This window comes from Paralichthys olivaceus, chromosome 24, assembly GCF_024713975.1.
Source record: "Paralichthys olivaceus isolate ysfri-2021 chromosome 24, ASM2471397v2, whole genome shotgun sequence".
NCBI lineage: Eukaryota > Metazoa > Chordata > Actinopteri > Pleuronectiformes > Paralichthyidae > Paralichthys > Paralichthys olivaceus.
The window spans coordinates 14,128,196-14,146,681 of record NC_091116.1 but is presented as its reverse complement, the minus strand read 5'-3'; the positions used below and the strand labels follow the sequence as shown (position 1 = coordinate 14,146,681).

Below are 18,486 nucleotides of genomic sequence, written 5' to 3'. Positions count from 1 at the left end.
CCTCGGGGGTCAGAAGATAATTAGGGTGGAGGAAGCAACGTTCACGTCTCTAAAAGTGAAACCACCCGAGGAAGCAAACTCACAGAGATGACGAGGCGCCAAACTGACACGTCACGAGCTTGAGTCGTTCAGAACCAATCAACTCATCATTTCCTGTGAATGAAACATGGTCAAACCCTCCAGCTGACAGACGAACACAGAGGTCAGACGTGTTTTTACCGTCAGTGCTTCCTCCGTTCATGCTCTCCGTACTGGACTGAGACAGCGCCGCCCTCCTGCTCCGCCGCAGGGACCGGTTGGTGCTGGGGCTTCCCACCGGCGTGGAAGTGGACGCCCCGTCCCTCCTGGAGAAGATCCCGCTGAAGAAGCGAACCAGACGCCTCTCACTGGAGCGACCGCCTCCGCCCCGCAGCAGGAACCCCCCTCCTGGTGCGTCCTTCTCGGCCGCCAGACGCTGCAGGTCGCTGTTGTCCAGCGTTCGGTTCTTGTTGCCGCGAGCTCTCTCCCAGCGGCTCAGCTCCGTCATGGAGTCCGTCTTGTTCAGGACGGCTCCGACCTCCAGGGTCCTGCTCTTCTCTCTGGTGAGGTCGTTGTGGCGAGAAGGTGGCGGCACAGCGGCAGCCTCTGGGGTCACCTCACCGCCTTCAGGCCCCGCGTCACGGGTGATGCAACCGGAGCTGCTGTGGTGTTTGTCTTTGGAGAGCGCCCGCAGACGCAGCAGCTCGCCGCCCGTCCAGTGCCTGAAGCTGAAGCTGCGACGCAGGAGTCCGGGTGGTCTCTTCGGAGGGGGGGTCTCAGGAGAAGTTACTTTCGCTGGTTTCCCGTTACTCTTGGAGTGAGACATCTCATCGCCGTTCAGAGCAGCGTCAGAGCTCCTCTCCTCCACGCTCTTTGCTTTCAGGAGCCTCTTCTTCTTCTGATCGCTGCCGTTCTCCAGCGCAGCCTCTGTTTGAGGAGGTTCAGAGGAAATCGCCTCTGAATCCTCTGCTTCCTGCCGCCTGTCCTCCCTGGGAGCGTCCTCTGCACCCTGAGCTGAGATGCTCTCGGGGGTCGCTCTGCTCTGCTCTGCTAACGGGCTGGTGGCCTTTTCCTTCAGCTCGTTCTGTTTCCTGGACATTTTCATCCTCCCCAGCTCCAGCTGCCCGGTGCTGAACGTCCTGAAGTTCCTCATGTATCTGTGTGACGAGGACAAGTCGTCGTTCTCGTCCTCCACCTCCTTCAGCTGCTCCAGCAGGCCGCCGCGCTGGACCTCCACCGAGCCCTCCCGGCGGAAGGCGCCCACCTTGGGGTTCTCCGCTCTTCGGGGGTCCTGCTCTCCATCCTCGTCGTCCAGACTCTCCCTCTTCACCAGGGTGAGGGAGATGCGGTACACGGTCTTCCTCTGAGGCGTGCCCCTGTCCATCCTGTCAGTGCAGTTACTGTCCAGGAGGTACATACTCCTCCTCCTCCTCCTCCTCCCTCTGAAGAGTCTGCAGCAAAGAACACCGACTGAAGGTGTTTAATCACAGATCCACTTTCCTGAGAGACACTGAGAAGATGCTGAAGTTCCTGCGAGTGAGACCTTCATCACATTAAGAAGAGAAGCTCTGCTGTGGCTGAAGACGTTTCCAACACTGGTTCGACTCCAAACATGGACTTCCCTCTGATCCAGATGTGCAAACAGCACTTTGACGCAGGAAATACATTCCGGGTTCGTCCCAGCGGAATCGAACCGGCAGCAGGCACTCGGAGCAGGCGGCTCCTCCGCTCCTGTCCCCGGCTCACAGCAGCCTCTGCACCGGAGTAAAAACACTCCTGCAGGCGGACAGAGGGAGTCCTCAGCAGCGGGACCCGTCCTGTCCGGCGGGCAGCTCAGGATCCAGCTCCGGTCTCCATTGCGCACAACCCGCGGGTGAACGTTGTTGTCGAGTCCCGGACGGTGCCAGCGCGTCGTCTCCCATTGTGTGCGCACATCCCCCGCGGCGCGGCGCAGCAGTGCGCCGGGAACCTCCACCTCACTGCGGCTTCAGCTGCACTCAAGTGTCGCTGGCTGAGAAGAGGAGGCTCCGGGTCTGTCCTCCACACGTCTGCCCCAGTATCTCTGCTCTCTGCCCGCACACACACGCACAAAGCTCCGCAGACACGGTCCCATTCCCCCGGTCCACAGCTCCGAACACACACACACACACACACACACACTGAAACACACGCACACACACACACAGGAGCAGGGGACGATGGGAAAACACGGAGTGGAGTCCATGAAAGGTTGGACCTGGCTCTGGAGCTACACACAGATCATTCCATTATATTTACTAAAAATATATTTCAAACACAAGGAGAGAATAAATACTTGACTCAGGGTTCAGAGTTTCAAACACTCACAGGAGGAACAGGATTTTAAAAAGCTCTATATCAGTCATATATGTTTCGAGTCCTCCGTCCACGCTAAGGCACCACAACACACATGTCACATGACCGTCCACCTGCACCGATCCTCCATGTGTCTTTACATAAACTCTCAAGACGCTTTATAACTACTCTACTGCTGTTTAATGAATCACTGCAGATGTTTGCAGTCCTGTCCTGAAGTCCCTACATGTCCCTCACATGTAAATGAGGACAAATGTCTGAGTCAGTGTCTCTGGACATTTTCAGTTCATGATGTGATGACTCAGGGTTTGACTTTGTCACGGGAAACTTTACACTTCAAAGTATTTGTCCTTCAATCGATAAGTGAGTGATCATCAGAAATACTGCTGAGCAATCCTCCGTCTCCTCCTCATCAGAATGTTGACGTCCAGAGAAAAGTCCACTTCATGTCTTACAGTCTGCACTGGGACCTACAGGAGGAGGAGGAGCCTCAGCTCTGCCTGTCAAGCTCTTTAAACCAACACACACACACACACACACACACACACACACACACACACAGAATATATTTGACTGTTTAGATGTTAACACTGAGTCGGTTGTCCTGACGTGCAGAAAGGCATGATGGGTAGTGATAAACCGTCCACCTCACACACGTTAGCGTCGTCTCTGGTGGGACTCTCAAGTGGAGACGTTTCGTCCACTCTCTCTCTCTCTCTCTCTCTCCCTCCATCTCTGAGGAGGGGTGAGAGGGGGAAGATTACGCCCCTCCCCCCTCCTGGATTATTACTGGGATTAATCAAGATTAGAGAAGAAGCCGACAGCGACTTTCTCTTTCCACCTCGCTCCTGCACACACACTTCTCCTCCTGCAGCTGCGTGTGCAACACACACCCTCACAACATCCCACCTGACGACAGCAACACGTTAGAGAAGCCGGTCAGAGATAGAGAAAGAGATGGGGGGGGGGGGGGCTAACTCCACGTGGAGATGGTTAAGTCGACGCCAACGCCTGCTGCACAGCCGCCGCGACATCAAACGCACCTCGACTCTTTCATCCAGTGCAGATATCGTGGTGTTGTCGCTTCTTGTGTGTGATGTTACAGCGACTGAAGAGTTTGTCACTGATAACGAGGAAGACGAGGAAGACGAGGATGAGCATGAATAATATAAACCACTGAGCTGAATCTGGAAATTCACTTTACACCCATTTCAGATCAAAGATGTTTGAACTTGAACTCACTAATCATTTGAAATGATCTGAGACGGTGCTGTGACTTCAGAGATGTTGAGATGAGTCTGATCCTGTTGTCCAACGTGTGAGATGATTCCACCGGCCGCTTGTTCAGAGTGAGGAGGTGAACTCATGAGACTGGTTAATGATCTCTGATCTGTCAGAAACAGAATCCACCAACAGAACTGCAGTGAAACAGACACGAATCCTGACCCTGGATCTGATGCTGACTCTCAGAGTCAAAACTACATCATCACACCAACTCACACTGGAGACGGATTATCGACAAGAGGAAGGTTCATTTTATCAACTTCACAAGACCCGAGGACAGAAACTCAATAGCCAGAGCTTGAAGACAAAGACACGGAGTCCTTGTCCTTCGTAAAATGGATCTAGAATAAAAACTTTGTTTAGAACATTCATTCTTTTTGCAGCAGAGAGTCGAGGCCTCGTCACGACCTCAAAACGTTTACTCACATGTGCAAAGCGTCTCCAGAGAATGTGAGGAAAGTGTTCATATCTCAAAAACCATTCATGAAAATACATGTTGGATTTCTGAGGTTGTACAGATTTGACAGAAATGAAGCATTTCCTCCAGGAAATGACATCACAGGAAGAAGGAACCGAGGCTGAGAGGATGACGACGCTGACTGCTAACGGCCACATGCTTCATGATGAGGTGTGAATGGACTGAAACCCTGGAGGAGGAGTGAATGGAGCGAGCACACAGGTCCGCAGGTCTCCGGAGACACTGAGGTTGTTATCAGGACCTGCAGCCTGCAGCTCTTCACCCCCCCCCCCGTCATCCTCACAGAGAGAGGACCAACCTCATCACACCATCACTGAGACGATGTTGAGACTGAGAGCAGCTGCAGATTTGAAATGGAGATCAGTTAAAAAAAAAATAACCAGGAGGTTAAATGAGGTCAACAGCAGCCGGCAGGGGGACGCCCAACAACCTGAGACGGACAAGACCGAGAGATAGAGACGAGAGGACGGACGATGGAATATTTAACGCTCACCGACAATACTGAATAATTTAACTCCAAAGAAAACAGAAGTGAATTCATATTGTTGCTGAGCCGGAGGAGGCAGAGAAGAAGAAACCAGCTCAACACGAGCGACAGGAAGTCTCAGTTTATATTATTATAGCTAGGATTATTACTCTAATGACGAACGTCAGGTCTGATCCTGGACCAGCACACAAACGTCTTCTATCGTCTCATCAGAGCAGACTCATCAGTGACCCCCCCCCATAATATACTGAATCCTGGACTTAGCTCCGCCCAGAACCATTGTAATTGGTTTAGAGAAATTCAAATTATCCAGAGCAGACTCTCAGTCTATAATTTAACAGGTTAGAGATGATTTAAATAACACACACACACACACACAGACACACACACACACACACACACACACACACTTTAACCTGCACAACAGGTTAAGCAGGAGCCACAGTCGACTTTAGAAAACACCCAGCGGGGAGCGTTTTAATCAAACATGACACACACACACTCTCACACACACACACACACGCACACACACACTCACACACACACACAATCACACACACACCTCATCTCCCTCTTACTGCTGAGTGTATTTTCTGCACCAAAGAGCGAGGGAGCAGGAGGAGGTACGACTCTCTCTCCCCCCTGGAGACAGTGAAAATGGGTCAGTTAGCAGAGGGCTGAGGAGTGGGATGGTGGGGTGGGGGGAGTAATGAAGCCCCCTGCTGGCAGGAGGAGAAACGCACACGCACACACACACAAACACACACACACACACACACACAACAAAACCTCATAGAAATGCTGCAGACACATGCTGCACAGCACTTCTAACAGAACTGTGTGTGTGTGTGTGTGTGTGTGTGTGTGTGTGTGTGTGTGTGTACACAACACACACACACGACTCCATGAAAGGTGGAGAATACAAAATGTGCACACACTTCAGTTTCCTTCATGCTAATGCTAAGCTAACACACTCCGTAACCACAAGAGACCTCCACATCCAAAACACCATGGACCAATCATGTGATCAGATAAAAACCAGCGTGTCCGTTAGAGGCCGAGAACACGTGAACACAACACGTACAGACACCTGGATCGTGTGTGTTTATTCACGTTCAACAGGCAAAGTGTGTGTGTGTCTGTGTGTACGAGTAACAAAGACACACACTCACACACACACACTTATCCACATTAACACTTGAAGGTCAACTGTCTGTGTGTTATTGTGAGTGTGTGTACACACAGGAGGAGATACAACTGAGGAGAAGGACAGACGAGAGAAGGAAAGGAGAGGACAGACGAGGAAGGGAAGGAAAGATGGAGAAAGGAAAGGAAGATGCCCTGCCCCACCCTGTGTTCCAGACTCAGGGCTGTTGCCATGGTGACTGGTTGGGGGCTTGCACGGCTGGCTTGGCACGTGATGGGTCGGTGTGTGTGTTTGTGTGTGTGTGTGTGTGTGTGTGTGTGTGTGAGACCAGACTAACCAGAGTCATGAGTGAAACAGAAACAACACTGAAGTGTAAAATAACACTTTTACATTGAACAGAAAGAATTAGTTGAACCTTCACTCTGAGTTCATTCATCAGAACATTCAGAAGAATCACTTGTGTTTGTGTTTAAACTCTTTTTTCTTCATCAGCTTTGATTTAAAATCCAGAAACTGTCTGTTTACATGAACGTGAGGATTTCACTGGATAATATAATAATAAGGACTTTCTTATTTTATTGTCCTTCATCTCTGCTGCAGCACAGATGGAGAACAGCTGATTGTGAATTCATGAATTTCTTCACACACACACACACACACACACACACAGACACAGACACACACACACACACACTTCTGAGTGTGTAGGTGGGAGGTAGAGGAGACAGCTGATGTCCAGATTCCCTGTTGTATTTTAATCCCCGGCTACAATAGGACAGATGCTTTTCTGAAGTAGCGGCGCGTTAAAGCGAGGAAGCCGATTGGTGGGAGTCCAGGAAGTGAGGAGCAGGAGGAGGTCTGAGGACGAGGGGTGAGGAGGGGTGAGGAGGGAGGAGAGTTGATCAAAGCCGGCACGACCAATCACAGCAGATCTAACCCATAAGAGTGTGTGTGTGTGACGGGGGGGGGGTAACATATGTATGCACACACAGAACACACACATACACACACGCACACAAACACAAGATATTCCCTGGAGACGTCATTAGAGAGAGAAGAGAGGGAGACATTAATTATTCAGAGACTGTGAAGAGTCCCGTGTGTGTGTGTGTGTGTGTGTGTGTGTGTGTGTGTGTGTGTGTGAAGTCTAATGACTGTGATTGATCCACATTAACACCATGAGACGGATCAACTGAGAAACTGTCAGAGCAACATTCACACAACGCTGAGTCACCGATGACCGAACCTCCTGTGAGACGTGGACACAGATTATCTTCTTCATCGTCTGAATTATATTTGATCATGAGATGAAACTAAAATGTTTTTAAAGAAAAACTCAAATACAATCAAACCAAAGGTTCAGTAAAAAAGAAAAAGTATTAAAAACAAGAACAAATTAAATAAAGATTTAGATGAACCTCGCTCTTATTCTGAAAAACACACACACACACACACACACACACACACACAATTCCCAGAATTCCTTCCATACAGAAAACCCCACAGCTCCGTGCTGCCACCTGCTGTAGAGCACTGAGCAGTACACAACCTGAGTGATGTCACATGTAACTTTATACAAATACAAACATATATAAATATGTTGGATTCTTTCGGATGATTTGTCATTAATGATCATTGATAATTAACAATTGTGAGGTTTTTTAAAATAAAAAGTTCAGTTTGTGTCAAGTTATTTTTTTATTATTTACGAGAAAGAACTTAAAACTCAAGTGAATATAAAGAATAAAGAATATAAAGTTAAAAACATTGTTTCACCGATGGAGGAGAAACACCAGGTTTTCAGACATAAATCAGTTCATGGTCCGGCCTGCAGAGAGCGCTGGTGTCCACAGAATAACACTGAGTTAATACTGAACAGTGTGAAAGTGAAGATCCTCACTTCACCTCAGAGTGTGTGTGTGTGTGTGTGTGTGTGTGTGTGTGTGTGTGTGTGTGTGTGTGTGTGTGTGTGTGTGTGTGTGTGTGTGTGTCATCAATCAGAGACACTGAGGCCAGACTGGTGTATCGTTCCCCTTCATCCCCAGAGAGTTCATCTCTGAGGAGAGAATGTGACCTTGAGAGGAACACACACACACACACACACACACACACACACACACACACACACACACACACACACACACACACACACACACACACACACACACACAGTATGAACCAGGCCAACGCACCGTGTGGATCCTCTACACGATCAATCGAGTGCAACAACAACTGGTTCACACACCAAACATGTTCCTGTCGATGATGTTCTGTAAATTAATGAGAACAATGAAAACAAACCATTTCCTCAAATACTTGAAAACACTCTCTGAAATGTCAGAGGTCTGAATATAAATCGTGAACTGTAGAACTCCGCAGCTCTCCCCAGAATCCCTTTGTGTCGCTGCTCAGCGTCACGTTAAAGACAGAGGAGAGGTTTCCTGAAATAGCTCAGCAGTAATGAGGAGAAGAATCCAGAGTCTGTGTGACTCACACTGAACCGTACAGATGTTCCTCCTGATGTTCGTCCCGAAGAGACAGAAACCCTTTGTGTCTGCGGGAGAATAAATCTGAGCCTGACCTTTGACCTCCACACACACGCTCTTATTGTTGAATTTCTAAAAATCACCATGTCATCATTATTTCTTCTTTTAGGAAAAACAAATATTCGTCGTTAAGTTTATTAGTTAAACTTTTTTTTCCAGTTTATCGTCTTCATTTTACTTTTTACAGAAATAACAAGGCACCACTTCATTTTTAGAACTTAGTGAACCAAAGAAGAGCAGAATTTTAAAATCAACCAAACGGACTAAAGGCTGAGAATTAAACTAATCCTGAGAACATCCCAGTAATTCACGCTCTGGACGCTCTGGACGCTCTGGACGCTCTGGACGCTCTGGACGCTCTGGACGCTCTGCTGTGGACCCGTCGTCACTTGTTGTTTTCCCTCTTGACTTCTGGAGGAATTCGGGGCTTCCCACACAAGCTGCGCTTCACAGAAGCCTTATTTTTCTCCCACAATGCTTTGTTGATGGAGGCGCCACTGGAGGGATCAACTTTCCTCTCCTTCCCATGCTTCCTCTAACCTTCTCTTGCTTCCTTTCCTTCTCTCCTCTCTGTCCTCTTCTCCTCACATTGTGCCTGATTCAGTTTTAAACCTCGTCCTCCTCCATCGTCGTCTTCGCTGTCTTTCATTTCCTTCTCCGTCCACTCAAACACAACAGCTTTGTTTGGAAACACAACCTCCTCAGGCGGACGACAACAAACCCTCGGCACCAAACTCATTTACATTTCACATAATCTGAGACAAGGCTCGATTCCACCCTCACACAAACAGACGAGGACTTTTCAAACTCTGCTAAAACAAGACGACAGTTCTGAGGAGAAGAAAAGACGAGGAGAGAGGTTTTTAAACCCACAGCCACCGGCCGAGCAAACTCCCGTCACTGACATCACCAGCACCAGGAGGAGAGGGGTCAAAGGTCAAAGACAAACAACAGCGACACCAGTTCGACTCCGACTGACAGTGACACGACGTGGACCACGAGAAACTCATTCATTCAGGAGAGACACCCGGTGTCTGCTGACGTGTGCGGCTCACTTCCTGCAGAGACGGGGAGGTGAGCCAGCTTTCACCAGGAGTGACTCCTCTTATCAAACAGGATCTTTGTGCTTGACCTGGGTCTGGTGCAGGAGGCAGATGGTACCGAGCGTCCAGAGCCAGATCACTTCCTCTGGGCTTAATTATCCTGCAGCCTGACCCGGAGCCATGACAACACACAGACAGACACACACAGGCTCATCCACACGTGAGCAGGTGACAGAGGATTGATTTCTGATTATTTGTGTAAACGAGTTGAAGTCAATCTTCTTCCATCTGTGTTCTCGTCACACGGCTGCATGACAACGTGTGTGTGTGTGTGTGTGTGTGTGAGTGTGTGAGTGTGTGTGTGTGTGTGAGGGTGTGCGTGTGTGTCGAGTGTAAACAGCTTACAGCATTAACTGTGTTTCTCGTGCCAGTGACTCTGTCCAGCTGCCAAAAAACGAGGCCCTCCGATCCGGCGGGGGTCAGCGCTGCTCTGTAACTACAGCTGAGGCAGAGGAGTAATCCCTTACTTAACATGAGCGGCCGCTGTGGACACGCTGTCCCCAGAGCGGGACACTCTGTATCACTCCTCTGCAGCAGAGCCAGACATTCATCTGACACTGTGTGGAGACGAGGACGCGTCTTCAGAGAGGAGGGACAAACAGGAGCAGACGGATTTCGTGGGAAAGTGGACTAAAGGTTGAAGTTGAACATGTGAACAGATCAACGTGTTATTGTGTTTTTGTAAAGTCTTGATGTGGACGTGTGCGATGACACACTTAACAAAGGAGCAGGACATAACAGCGTCCTGGTGTGATTGTTTATGATGCGGCACACAGAGGTCAGAGGTCAGATACATCACCAGCAGGTTGTGTGTTCCGTCAGGACGTGAGAGGAGCGACGGGGAGGAACACACCGCTGCTGCATCAATCAAGTGTTTCACCAAAACAAGAGCGAATGTGAAAACACTGAAACACAGAAGGAGCTGGGAGCCTCCTCCTCACAGATGGTGACCTGAGACCTCTGAGGACAAGAGGGGAGGATTGATTTTCTGAGTGAGGGACAGATGGGAGACAAAACTACTCTCTCTCTCTGTCTTCAGGTTTACGACCTCAGAGAAGTGACGTCTCATCGTGTCTGAGTGCGTCTGGTGTCCTCTGTCTTGTTCTGTCAGCTGCTAATAAAGCTTTGAATGTCTCCACCGCTGAGAGGAGACGAGCTTCCTCTTCAGGACCTTCTCTTGTGTTCAGCTCAGGTTCGTTCATCTTCCACCTCTGATCTCGGAGTTTGGGATTAAACGTGTGGAACAACCTGTTCAAGCAGAGTTGATGAAGGAGGGTTTGGTCACAGGGACGTGAACCCTGGTATGAAACAAGCGTCCCGTCCCTCACACAGGGAGCTGCTCTAATTAGTGGAGTCACATGAATTAGTCACTGAATCATTAATCGGTGAACGAGGCCTTGAGGGGCCGATGAGCATCTGCTGCTCGCCGCAGAAACACGCAGCACGAACGGAGCTCGATGAAGAACAGAATCAAGAATCCCAGCTTCAGACGTCCGGTCCTCTGTGAGCAGATCGATGAGGCAGGAAGTGACATCAGCCTCCTCAGGGAGTTAGAGACATGACGCTCCCTCCCCCACATCCTCCTCCTCCTCCACACACGCTCTGGCTCTGCGCCTAACATGTTCTATGTCGTATCTCGTCTGAGCTTCATCATCGTCCGACTCGTCTTGTTTTAAAATGTCTTTCTGCTTAAAAAAAAAAAAAAAAGAGCGTGAGAGACTATTGTTGAGCAGCAGGAAGCTGCAGAGCCGGCAAACTATTTTTATACCTGCATGAGATCCGAGCTGGACGGGGCTATTGTTTTGCTCAGGTCAGTGTCAGCAGCTTCCCCTCATAGTAAAGAGACACGCTGGGGGGGGGGGGCTGCAGCTGCTGAGACCAAGTCTGAGCTTCTGGATCATGGACACACAGGAAACTGACGTGTCTTCATTCAGGGCTCGTCACACCTTCAGACTCTGAAGCTCAAGATCAGCTGTGAACACATGAAGGGACTCGAACTGATGAGTTCAGTTTGTGGACGAGCTGAAACAAAGAGCGGCTAAAAACTTTAACCTGGAGGAGGATTTTTACAAACACACTGAAGCTGCTGATCAGAGGACACGAGAGACACACTCGGGACAGCTCCCCTGTTGCTGCCATGACAGCGTTCACCAGACTCAGTCGGGTCCAGTTTCACCGTCCACAGTGTCCATTTTCACTTTCTGAGCAGAAATCTGAGCCGAGACTACGAGACGTCCACAAACACGACACGTGAAAACTTCAAAGTGAAGGATGCTGGGACGTAAACAGTAATGAGGTAAACGGCTCAGGCCAGTTAGACGATCAAAGAGTGAACTTCAGATGTCACCAGACCGGCCGCTGTCTTCATGAGTGTGAGACACATCAGACTCTTAGGGACACAGACGTCTCTGATTCAGTTTGAGACGTTTGGCGTGAAGCTGCGAGGCTGTGACCTCATGAGAAAAGACCAATGAGTGAAGGTAAATAATCTGCAGGGATCAGACACAGGAGCAGGTTTAACAAGCGTCTTCTCTTACATCCTCTGAGCTCGTCTCTCTCTGGTGTTTCTACTTTTAACCAGTCACATGAAGAAGAGGTTTGTCCTCCGCAGCCGACAAGAAACCAACAACTTCACTACGACGACAAAGACGCTGCCGGCCTTCAGATCTGATACGAGTCAGAGACGAACACAAAAGAAACCTTGAGACGAGTCACAACAATGAGCGCCAGTGTTGGGTGATCAACTGCTGATGCATGATGGGAAAGTGAATGTTAACCATGTGACGTCCATGTGTCATGTTTACCTGCGGAACCTCCAATGACGGAACAGAGAACATTCTGCTGAGCTGAGGGACGAGGACCCGACACAAGCTTGTCCCTGAACGCTCTCACACATCACAGCAGTGCTGTGTGTGTGTGTGTGTGTGTGTGTGTGTGTGTGTGTGTGTGTGTGTGTGTGTGTGTGCGTGTGTGTGTGTGTGTGCGTGCGTGTGTGCGTGTGTGGCTTGTGTAACAGTGAACAGAGACACACGTGTGTGACGTCCAAACAGTCAGAGTCCACTCAGTTGTGATTCACCCTGAACTGTGACCTGAGCGTGTGCAGTGCAGGAAGTGGAGACGAAGCGGTCGGTCCAGATCAGACGGGACGGACTGCGTCTGCAGCGAGACGCCATATTTATCAGCAGAGCCTGGAGCTCTGCATTATTGAGACACAATGAGACATCCCAGTGTTTCTGTGAGGGGAGAGGACCCGATCAGATTCACTGCATGTATCATGGCTGCAGGTTGTAATCTTTAATCTGGGCTCTGGTTTGTACACAGTGGGGGGGGGGGATAAGAACCAAACAGCGGAGCCTCAGCAGGACGTCAGAGACGACACAGATTAGACGACAACATCGACAATCTGTCACTTCACGACACAAAAGAGCAAAGACAGGAATCTACTGAGTCTGAGGAGGCGATCAAAGCCCTCTGAGCGTCCACGTCCTCAGAGACACACCTGAAGCTCCACAGGACAACATCGCTCCTGCAGGCGTTGGATTTCACGCTCGCACAGACAGAGGAGCAGCTAATAACATTTCCTTAATGGGACCCCGGGGGCCCGCAGGAGATTTTACCCAGAGATCCCTGCATCATGTATTTTTACCTCCAATTACAACAAGTGAAAACACTCCGGGATGTTCACGTCCCAGAAACCTCTTGGTGGAAACACTGATGAACGTGACGTTAATGAAACGAAGGGATTCAGTGAAGTAAATGAAATAACAACGGTTCTCAGCAGCCAGATGTGAACAGCTGCAGGAAGCGGAGCAGCTGGTGTGAGTCTCTAATACGTTTAAATCCGTCTGTGACACAGTGAACCTCTCTCACTCTGACATATCACATCTCTGACATTTACCCCCCCGCCTGCTTCCTCCGCAGGCCGATCGATGAGCGCGTCCGTCCAACCTGTCGTTTTCTCCTTAATCTGATTCCGTGGACAAACGCAGCGCGAGCAGGACGACAGCGATGAGACGACGCTGGAACACGAACGTCTCAAACCTAATTATTAATGATTATTGATCGTCACATCTGGATCTGAATGTAACTGGATACAGACGAAGCAGGAAACGCTGAGATGCGCAGATAATCCCTGTAACAGCACTGAGCGACCTCTGACCTCCAGCTGACCTGCAGGGGCAGCTCCACACGCTGACCTCTGACCTCCAGCACCACTCCAATACTGGGATCAGAGGAATCTGAACATCAGTCTGTCCAATAATCAAAACCTATTAGTGACTGGATCAGAAAAAAAGATTCATTCTTTGTGAACTCTGGTAAATGTTGAGTCTCTAAACGTTCTCATTTGCTTTTACTGTCAACACGTCAGACACGACACGTGTCACACGTGTCACAGGCAGCCAGTCAGGACGCACACGTCGTTGAGCTGTGAATTGATCGGCAGGAAGTTCAGGGTTTAAACTGGAAAATGAGCTGGAGAAGACGATATAAACCGTATAAAGCTGAAAGTCACAGTGTCGGTGGAGCTGATGCGGAGGAACAGTATCAGAGCCCCCCTCCCCCCCCCCTCCCTGTACTTGAGCCTGGTGATGACTCATGCTTCACCTCGTACATTAGGCCGAATGAAAACAGGCCTGCAGGAAAACAAACATCTATACGACGAGCACACGACCACTTTACACAGAGAGGACATCTCGTCTGCGGTCCTGATGCAGTCGGCAGGGTGGGGGTGGGGGGTGGGGGGGTTGTGGACAAAAGGTGCAGAGATCTCAGCCTAATTCCTCAAGACAGAGTGGCGTGCTAATGGCAGCGGTGGCTTTACGTAACGATCAAGGCCTCGTTTAAAAGCTTCCCTGTGACCACTTCTTACTGTTGCTTCGGACGTTACATAACCACTCCCTGACGTCATGTGACCAACAAACAAACAAGTGACTCCTCCTCACAATCATCATCATCATCATCATCATCATCCTCCTGGAATCTGAAGCAGATCAGAAAACATCTGCGCTCGTCTGCGAGTCGACGGCAGCGGTTTGAACCAAACGTGAAAACACAGTGAGCGTGAAACCATGACGACACAGACAGGAACATGGAGGCAGATCGATCGTGAGCTGTGGTTCACTCCGAGAGCGTTTGTGCAGCTTTAAGTACAGAACTAGTTCCTGTGGAGTCAGATTCACAGATAAGAAATAAATCTTCTGGAGACGATAAGATGGATTCTAGAAAGTTCTGATTTGCATTTGTTAGCGTTCTGCTTGTTTCCTCCAGTGAACTGTTCAGTAGAATCTGTGAAGGTCTGTGAAGACAACAGAGACCGGAGCTGCTTGTCTTTGACTCATTCAGACACAAACACTGACCCTTGGCCACAAGCAGCAAAGAGAAAAACACTCAACATGAAAGTCAACAAAGGCAGAGCCGCAGTTCTCTCCCTGACTCTTCTAGAGACTTAGGAAATCTCTGCTCGGTGTTTGTTCCGTCCCCTGACGACTCAGGTTTATTCTACTACAGGTGGCCGCACGGGGACTTCAACCCCAAACGCACCGGGCTCGCTGCCTTGCTTGAAGACAGAGTCGGCACAAACGGTTTGAAACCTGAGAACAAACATTATGTGGGTACGATCCCGACAAATGAGAGAGGATACTCGGAGCCTGGAGGGTGAACAAACACACGGCTGTGAGGGCTAACTGGGTCACATGGTGCGTTCACTGACCGCCGGCAGCACCGACTACAATCAGACAAAAGCAGCAGGAGACAAAAGAGACGAACAGAGACGTGTTCATGCAGAGCTGCTCAATGTTTACTCCACCTGGGATCTCCTGGGATCTACTGAGATCTACTAAGAACTACTGAAACTACTGAGAACTACTGAATCTACTGAGAACTACTTAAACTACTGAAACTACTGAAACTACTGAGAACTACTGAGAACTACTGAAAATACTGAGAACTACTGAATCTACTGAATCTACTGAATCTACTGAAACTATTGAAACTACTGAGAACTACTGAATCTGCTAAGAACTACTGAAACTACTGAATCTACTGAGAACTACTGAAACTACTGAAACTACTGAGAACTACTGAAACTACTGAGAACTACTGAAACTACTGAATCTACTGAAACTACTGAAACTAACGAAACTACTGAAACTACTGAATCTACTGAGAACTACTGAAACTACTGAGAACTACTGAAACTACTGAATCTACTGAGAACTACTGAAACTACTGAATCTACTGAGAACTACTGAAACTACTGAAACTATTGAAACTATTGAATCTACTGAAACTACTGAATCTACTGAGAACTACTGAAACTACTGAATCTACTGAGAACTACTGAAACTACTGAAACTACTGAAACTATTGAATCTACTGAAACTACTGAAACTACTGAATCTACTGAGAACTACTGAGAACTACTGAAACTATTGAATCTACTGAAACTACTGAATCTACTGAGAACTACTGAAACTACTGAAACTATTGAAACTATTGAATCTACTGAAACTACTGAATCTACTGAGAACTACTGAGAACTACTGAAACTATTGAATCTACTGAAACTACTGAATCTACTGAGAACTACTGAAACTACTGAAACTATTGAAACTATTGAATCTACTGAAACTACTGAATCTACTGAGAACTACTGAGAACTACTGAAACTATTGAATCTACTGAAACTACTGAATCTACTGAGAACTACTGAGAACTACTGAAACTACTGAGAACTACTGAAACTATTGAATCTACTGAAACTACTGAGAACTACTGAGAACTACTGAAACTACTGAAACTACTGAATCTACTGAAACTACTGAGAACTACTGAGAACTACTGAAACTACTGAAACTACTGAATCTACTGAAACTACTGAATCTACTGAAACTACTGAAACTACTGAGAACTACTGAAACTACTGAATCTACTGAATCTACTGAAACTACTGAAACTATTGAAACTACTGAAACTACTGTTTCCTGTCACACTGATCAGACTTCTGCTCTTTACTGCTCAGTAATTACTCCGGTTTGAAGAGTATAGAAGTGAAACATCTTGGGTCTAAATTTATAAATTGAACTTCTGACTCTGGAGATTAATTATTCCTTCATTTCATGATGGGATTATTTAACAAAGCTAAAATTAGACTTTCAGAGCTGAACACGTGTGAACATGTCCACATGATGACAACTCGACCCTGAAGCTCCTGAACTCATCGTATTCCAGCTAAACACACATTTGCATATCGCATGTTTAGCTGCGAGTCTGACACGCCCCCTCACAAAGCCTGGCAGCGTCCAGCTCAGACAAAATGTACCGCAACGTTTATTTACACTCAAACAGACGAGCACTGAACAAACGCTGGTGAAATCTCAGAGGAAGACGATCTTCTGCTCCTGACACAGAAGAGGAAGTTCTTCTCAATCCGGACACAACATTATTATTTGGTTCCATCACATAAACGAGAAACTGCGTTAAAGAGGAAATGATCTGAATGAAAAACTCCAGAACGTCGTCAACAACGTCCTGCTGGCACAAAATAAAAGCTGTGGTTCTTTGTGCTGTTACTATGTGTGTCTTCCCACAGCGAGCGTGTAAAAGCTCCGAGCACAAACCTGTTTGTTAAAGATGAATAAAATTAAACTGAGCGTCCTGCTGTGAGAAAACAAGCTGAGTGATGTTCACAGCGGGCGCAGGACGCCCTGCAGCGAAGCACGGCTGCTTCCTGTTCACAGAAAGTGGGTCAGTGTCACCTGGCTGCCAGGAGGACCTCCATCCATCCTCCAACACACCTCACATGCAAATGAGCCCCGCGGTGGGGGGGGGGGGGGGGAGACAGATGTGAGTCACAGCTCTGAAAATATAGGCCGAGTCTTAGAAATCGCCCGAGAGGACAAGTGGCTCAAGTTTGTCTCAGAAGAACTGACGACGTATTGACACGGTGACTCAAACCCTCTGTGCAGCTGAGAGGTCGTGGGACATGACGTGAAGCTGAGCGATGTCCAGATGTGCAGCAGCAGCAGCAGTGACGGGGGCGACAGCGTCCCTGCTGCTGTTTTGGGTCATTTCCAGGATGAAAGCAGCGAGTGAGTCACCAGAGAACTCAGGGAAAACAGAAACGAGCAGAGGAACGACGAGTCACCGACTATTGTTCACTGAGTGATCGCTGCCGAGCTGCTGTTCAGAACAACACTCAGACTGATGTCCTCGCTGCTGCTGCTGCTGCTGCTGCTGCTGCTGCTGCTGCTGCTGCTGCTGCTTCACACCAAACCACATTCATTTCAGCCCAAACACAAACATCTGGAAGGAAACTCAACTGTTCACAAACACAACGAGGCTCTGCAGAGGTTCGAGGGCGGACTTTGTGAAGGGGGAAGCTCAGAGACAAGAAGATGAACTAAAAGGGAACCACAGTCCAGAGGAGACACTCCTCCTGCTTCGAGAGAACTTTACAGAACCCTCCACGTCAATGACGGCACCACAGAGACCCAACACACAGCGAGGACATTCACCCCCCCCCCCCCCCTGTTCTCACCTTCGATGGCGATGACGTGCTCCCGGATCTGGTTCTGCAGCAGCGGCTCCTCCACCCGCTCCAGCAGCTCGTAGATGGAGTAGATGTTGGGGTGGACGGACTCGAACCTCTGGATCTCGGATCGGATGGCGGCCGAGTTGGCGAGATGCTGCTGGTAGTTCATGACTGCAGCTGCTGTCTGGACGTCCCGCAGGAACAAAACAGAAGAAGAAGAAGGTCAGTGGAGCGATCACAGGCTCTGACCTCCAGGAGGACAAACAGCAGAGAAACACTAAATGAGGCTTTTTCTCTATGGACCCTGGTGAAGTGAGACATGTCCCATGATTATTATCAATACAACATGTCCTCCTCTATGAACAGAGACATGTCCCATCATTATTATTAATATAACATGTCCTCCTCTATAAACAGAGACATGTCCCATCATTATTATTAATATAACATGTCCTCCTCTGTAGACAGAGACATGTCCCATCATTATTATTAATATAACATGTCCTCTATGAACAGAGACATGTCCTCTATGAACAGAGACATGTCCCACTATTAT

The 18,486-nt window shown here is 48.5% G+C and overlaps 1 protein-coding gene across 9 annotated transcripts in view; it reads right to left on the bottom strand.

Moving 5' to 3' along the window:
- agap1 (ArfGAP with GTPase domain, ankyrin repeat and PH domain 1) overlaps window positions 1–18,486 on the bottom strand; it is an 85,221-nt gene that overhangs the window by 65,002 nt on the left and 1,733 nt on the right. For 3 of the 9 annotated variants that reach the window (XM_069521247.1, XM_069521248.1, XM_069521249.1), the window contains exon 2: window positions 17,937–18,114. In XM_069521247.1, the coding sequence (XP_069377348.1) occupies window positions 17,937–18,099 (163 nt within the window). In that variant the 5' untranslated portion in view covers window positions 18,100–18,114. Of the gene's footprint in view, window positions 1–219; window positions 2,188–17,936; window positions 18,115–18,486 lie in introns of those variants that run through there. The other 6 variants (XM_069521240.1, XM_069521241.1, XM_069521242.1 and 3 more) reach the window with 2 other exon arrangements.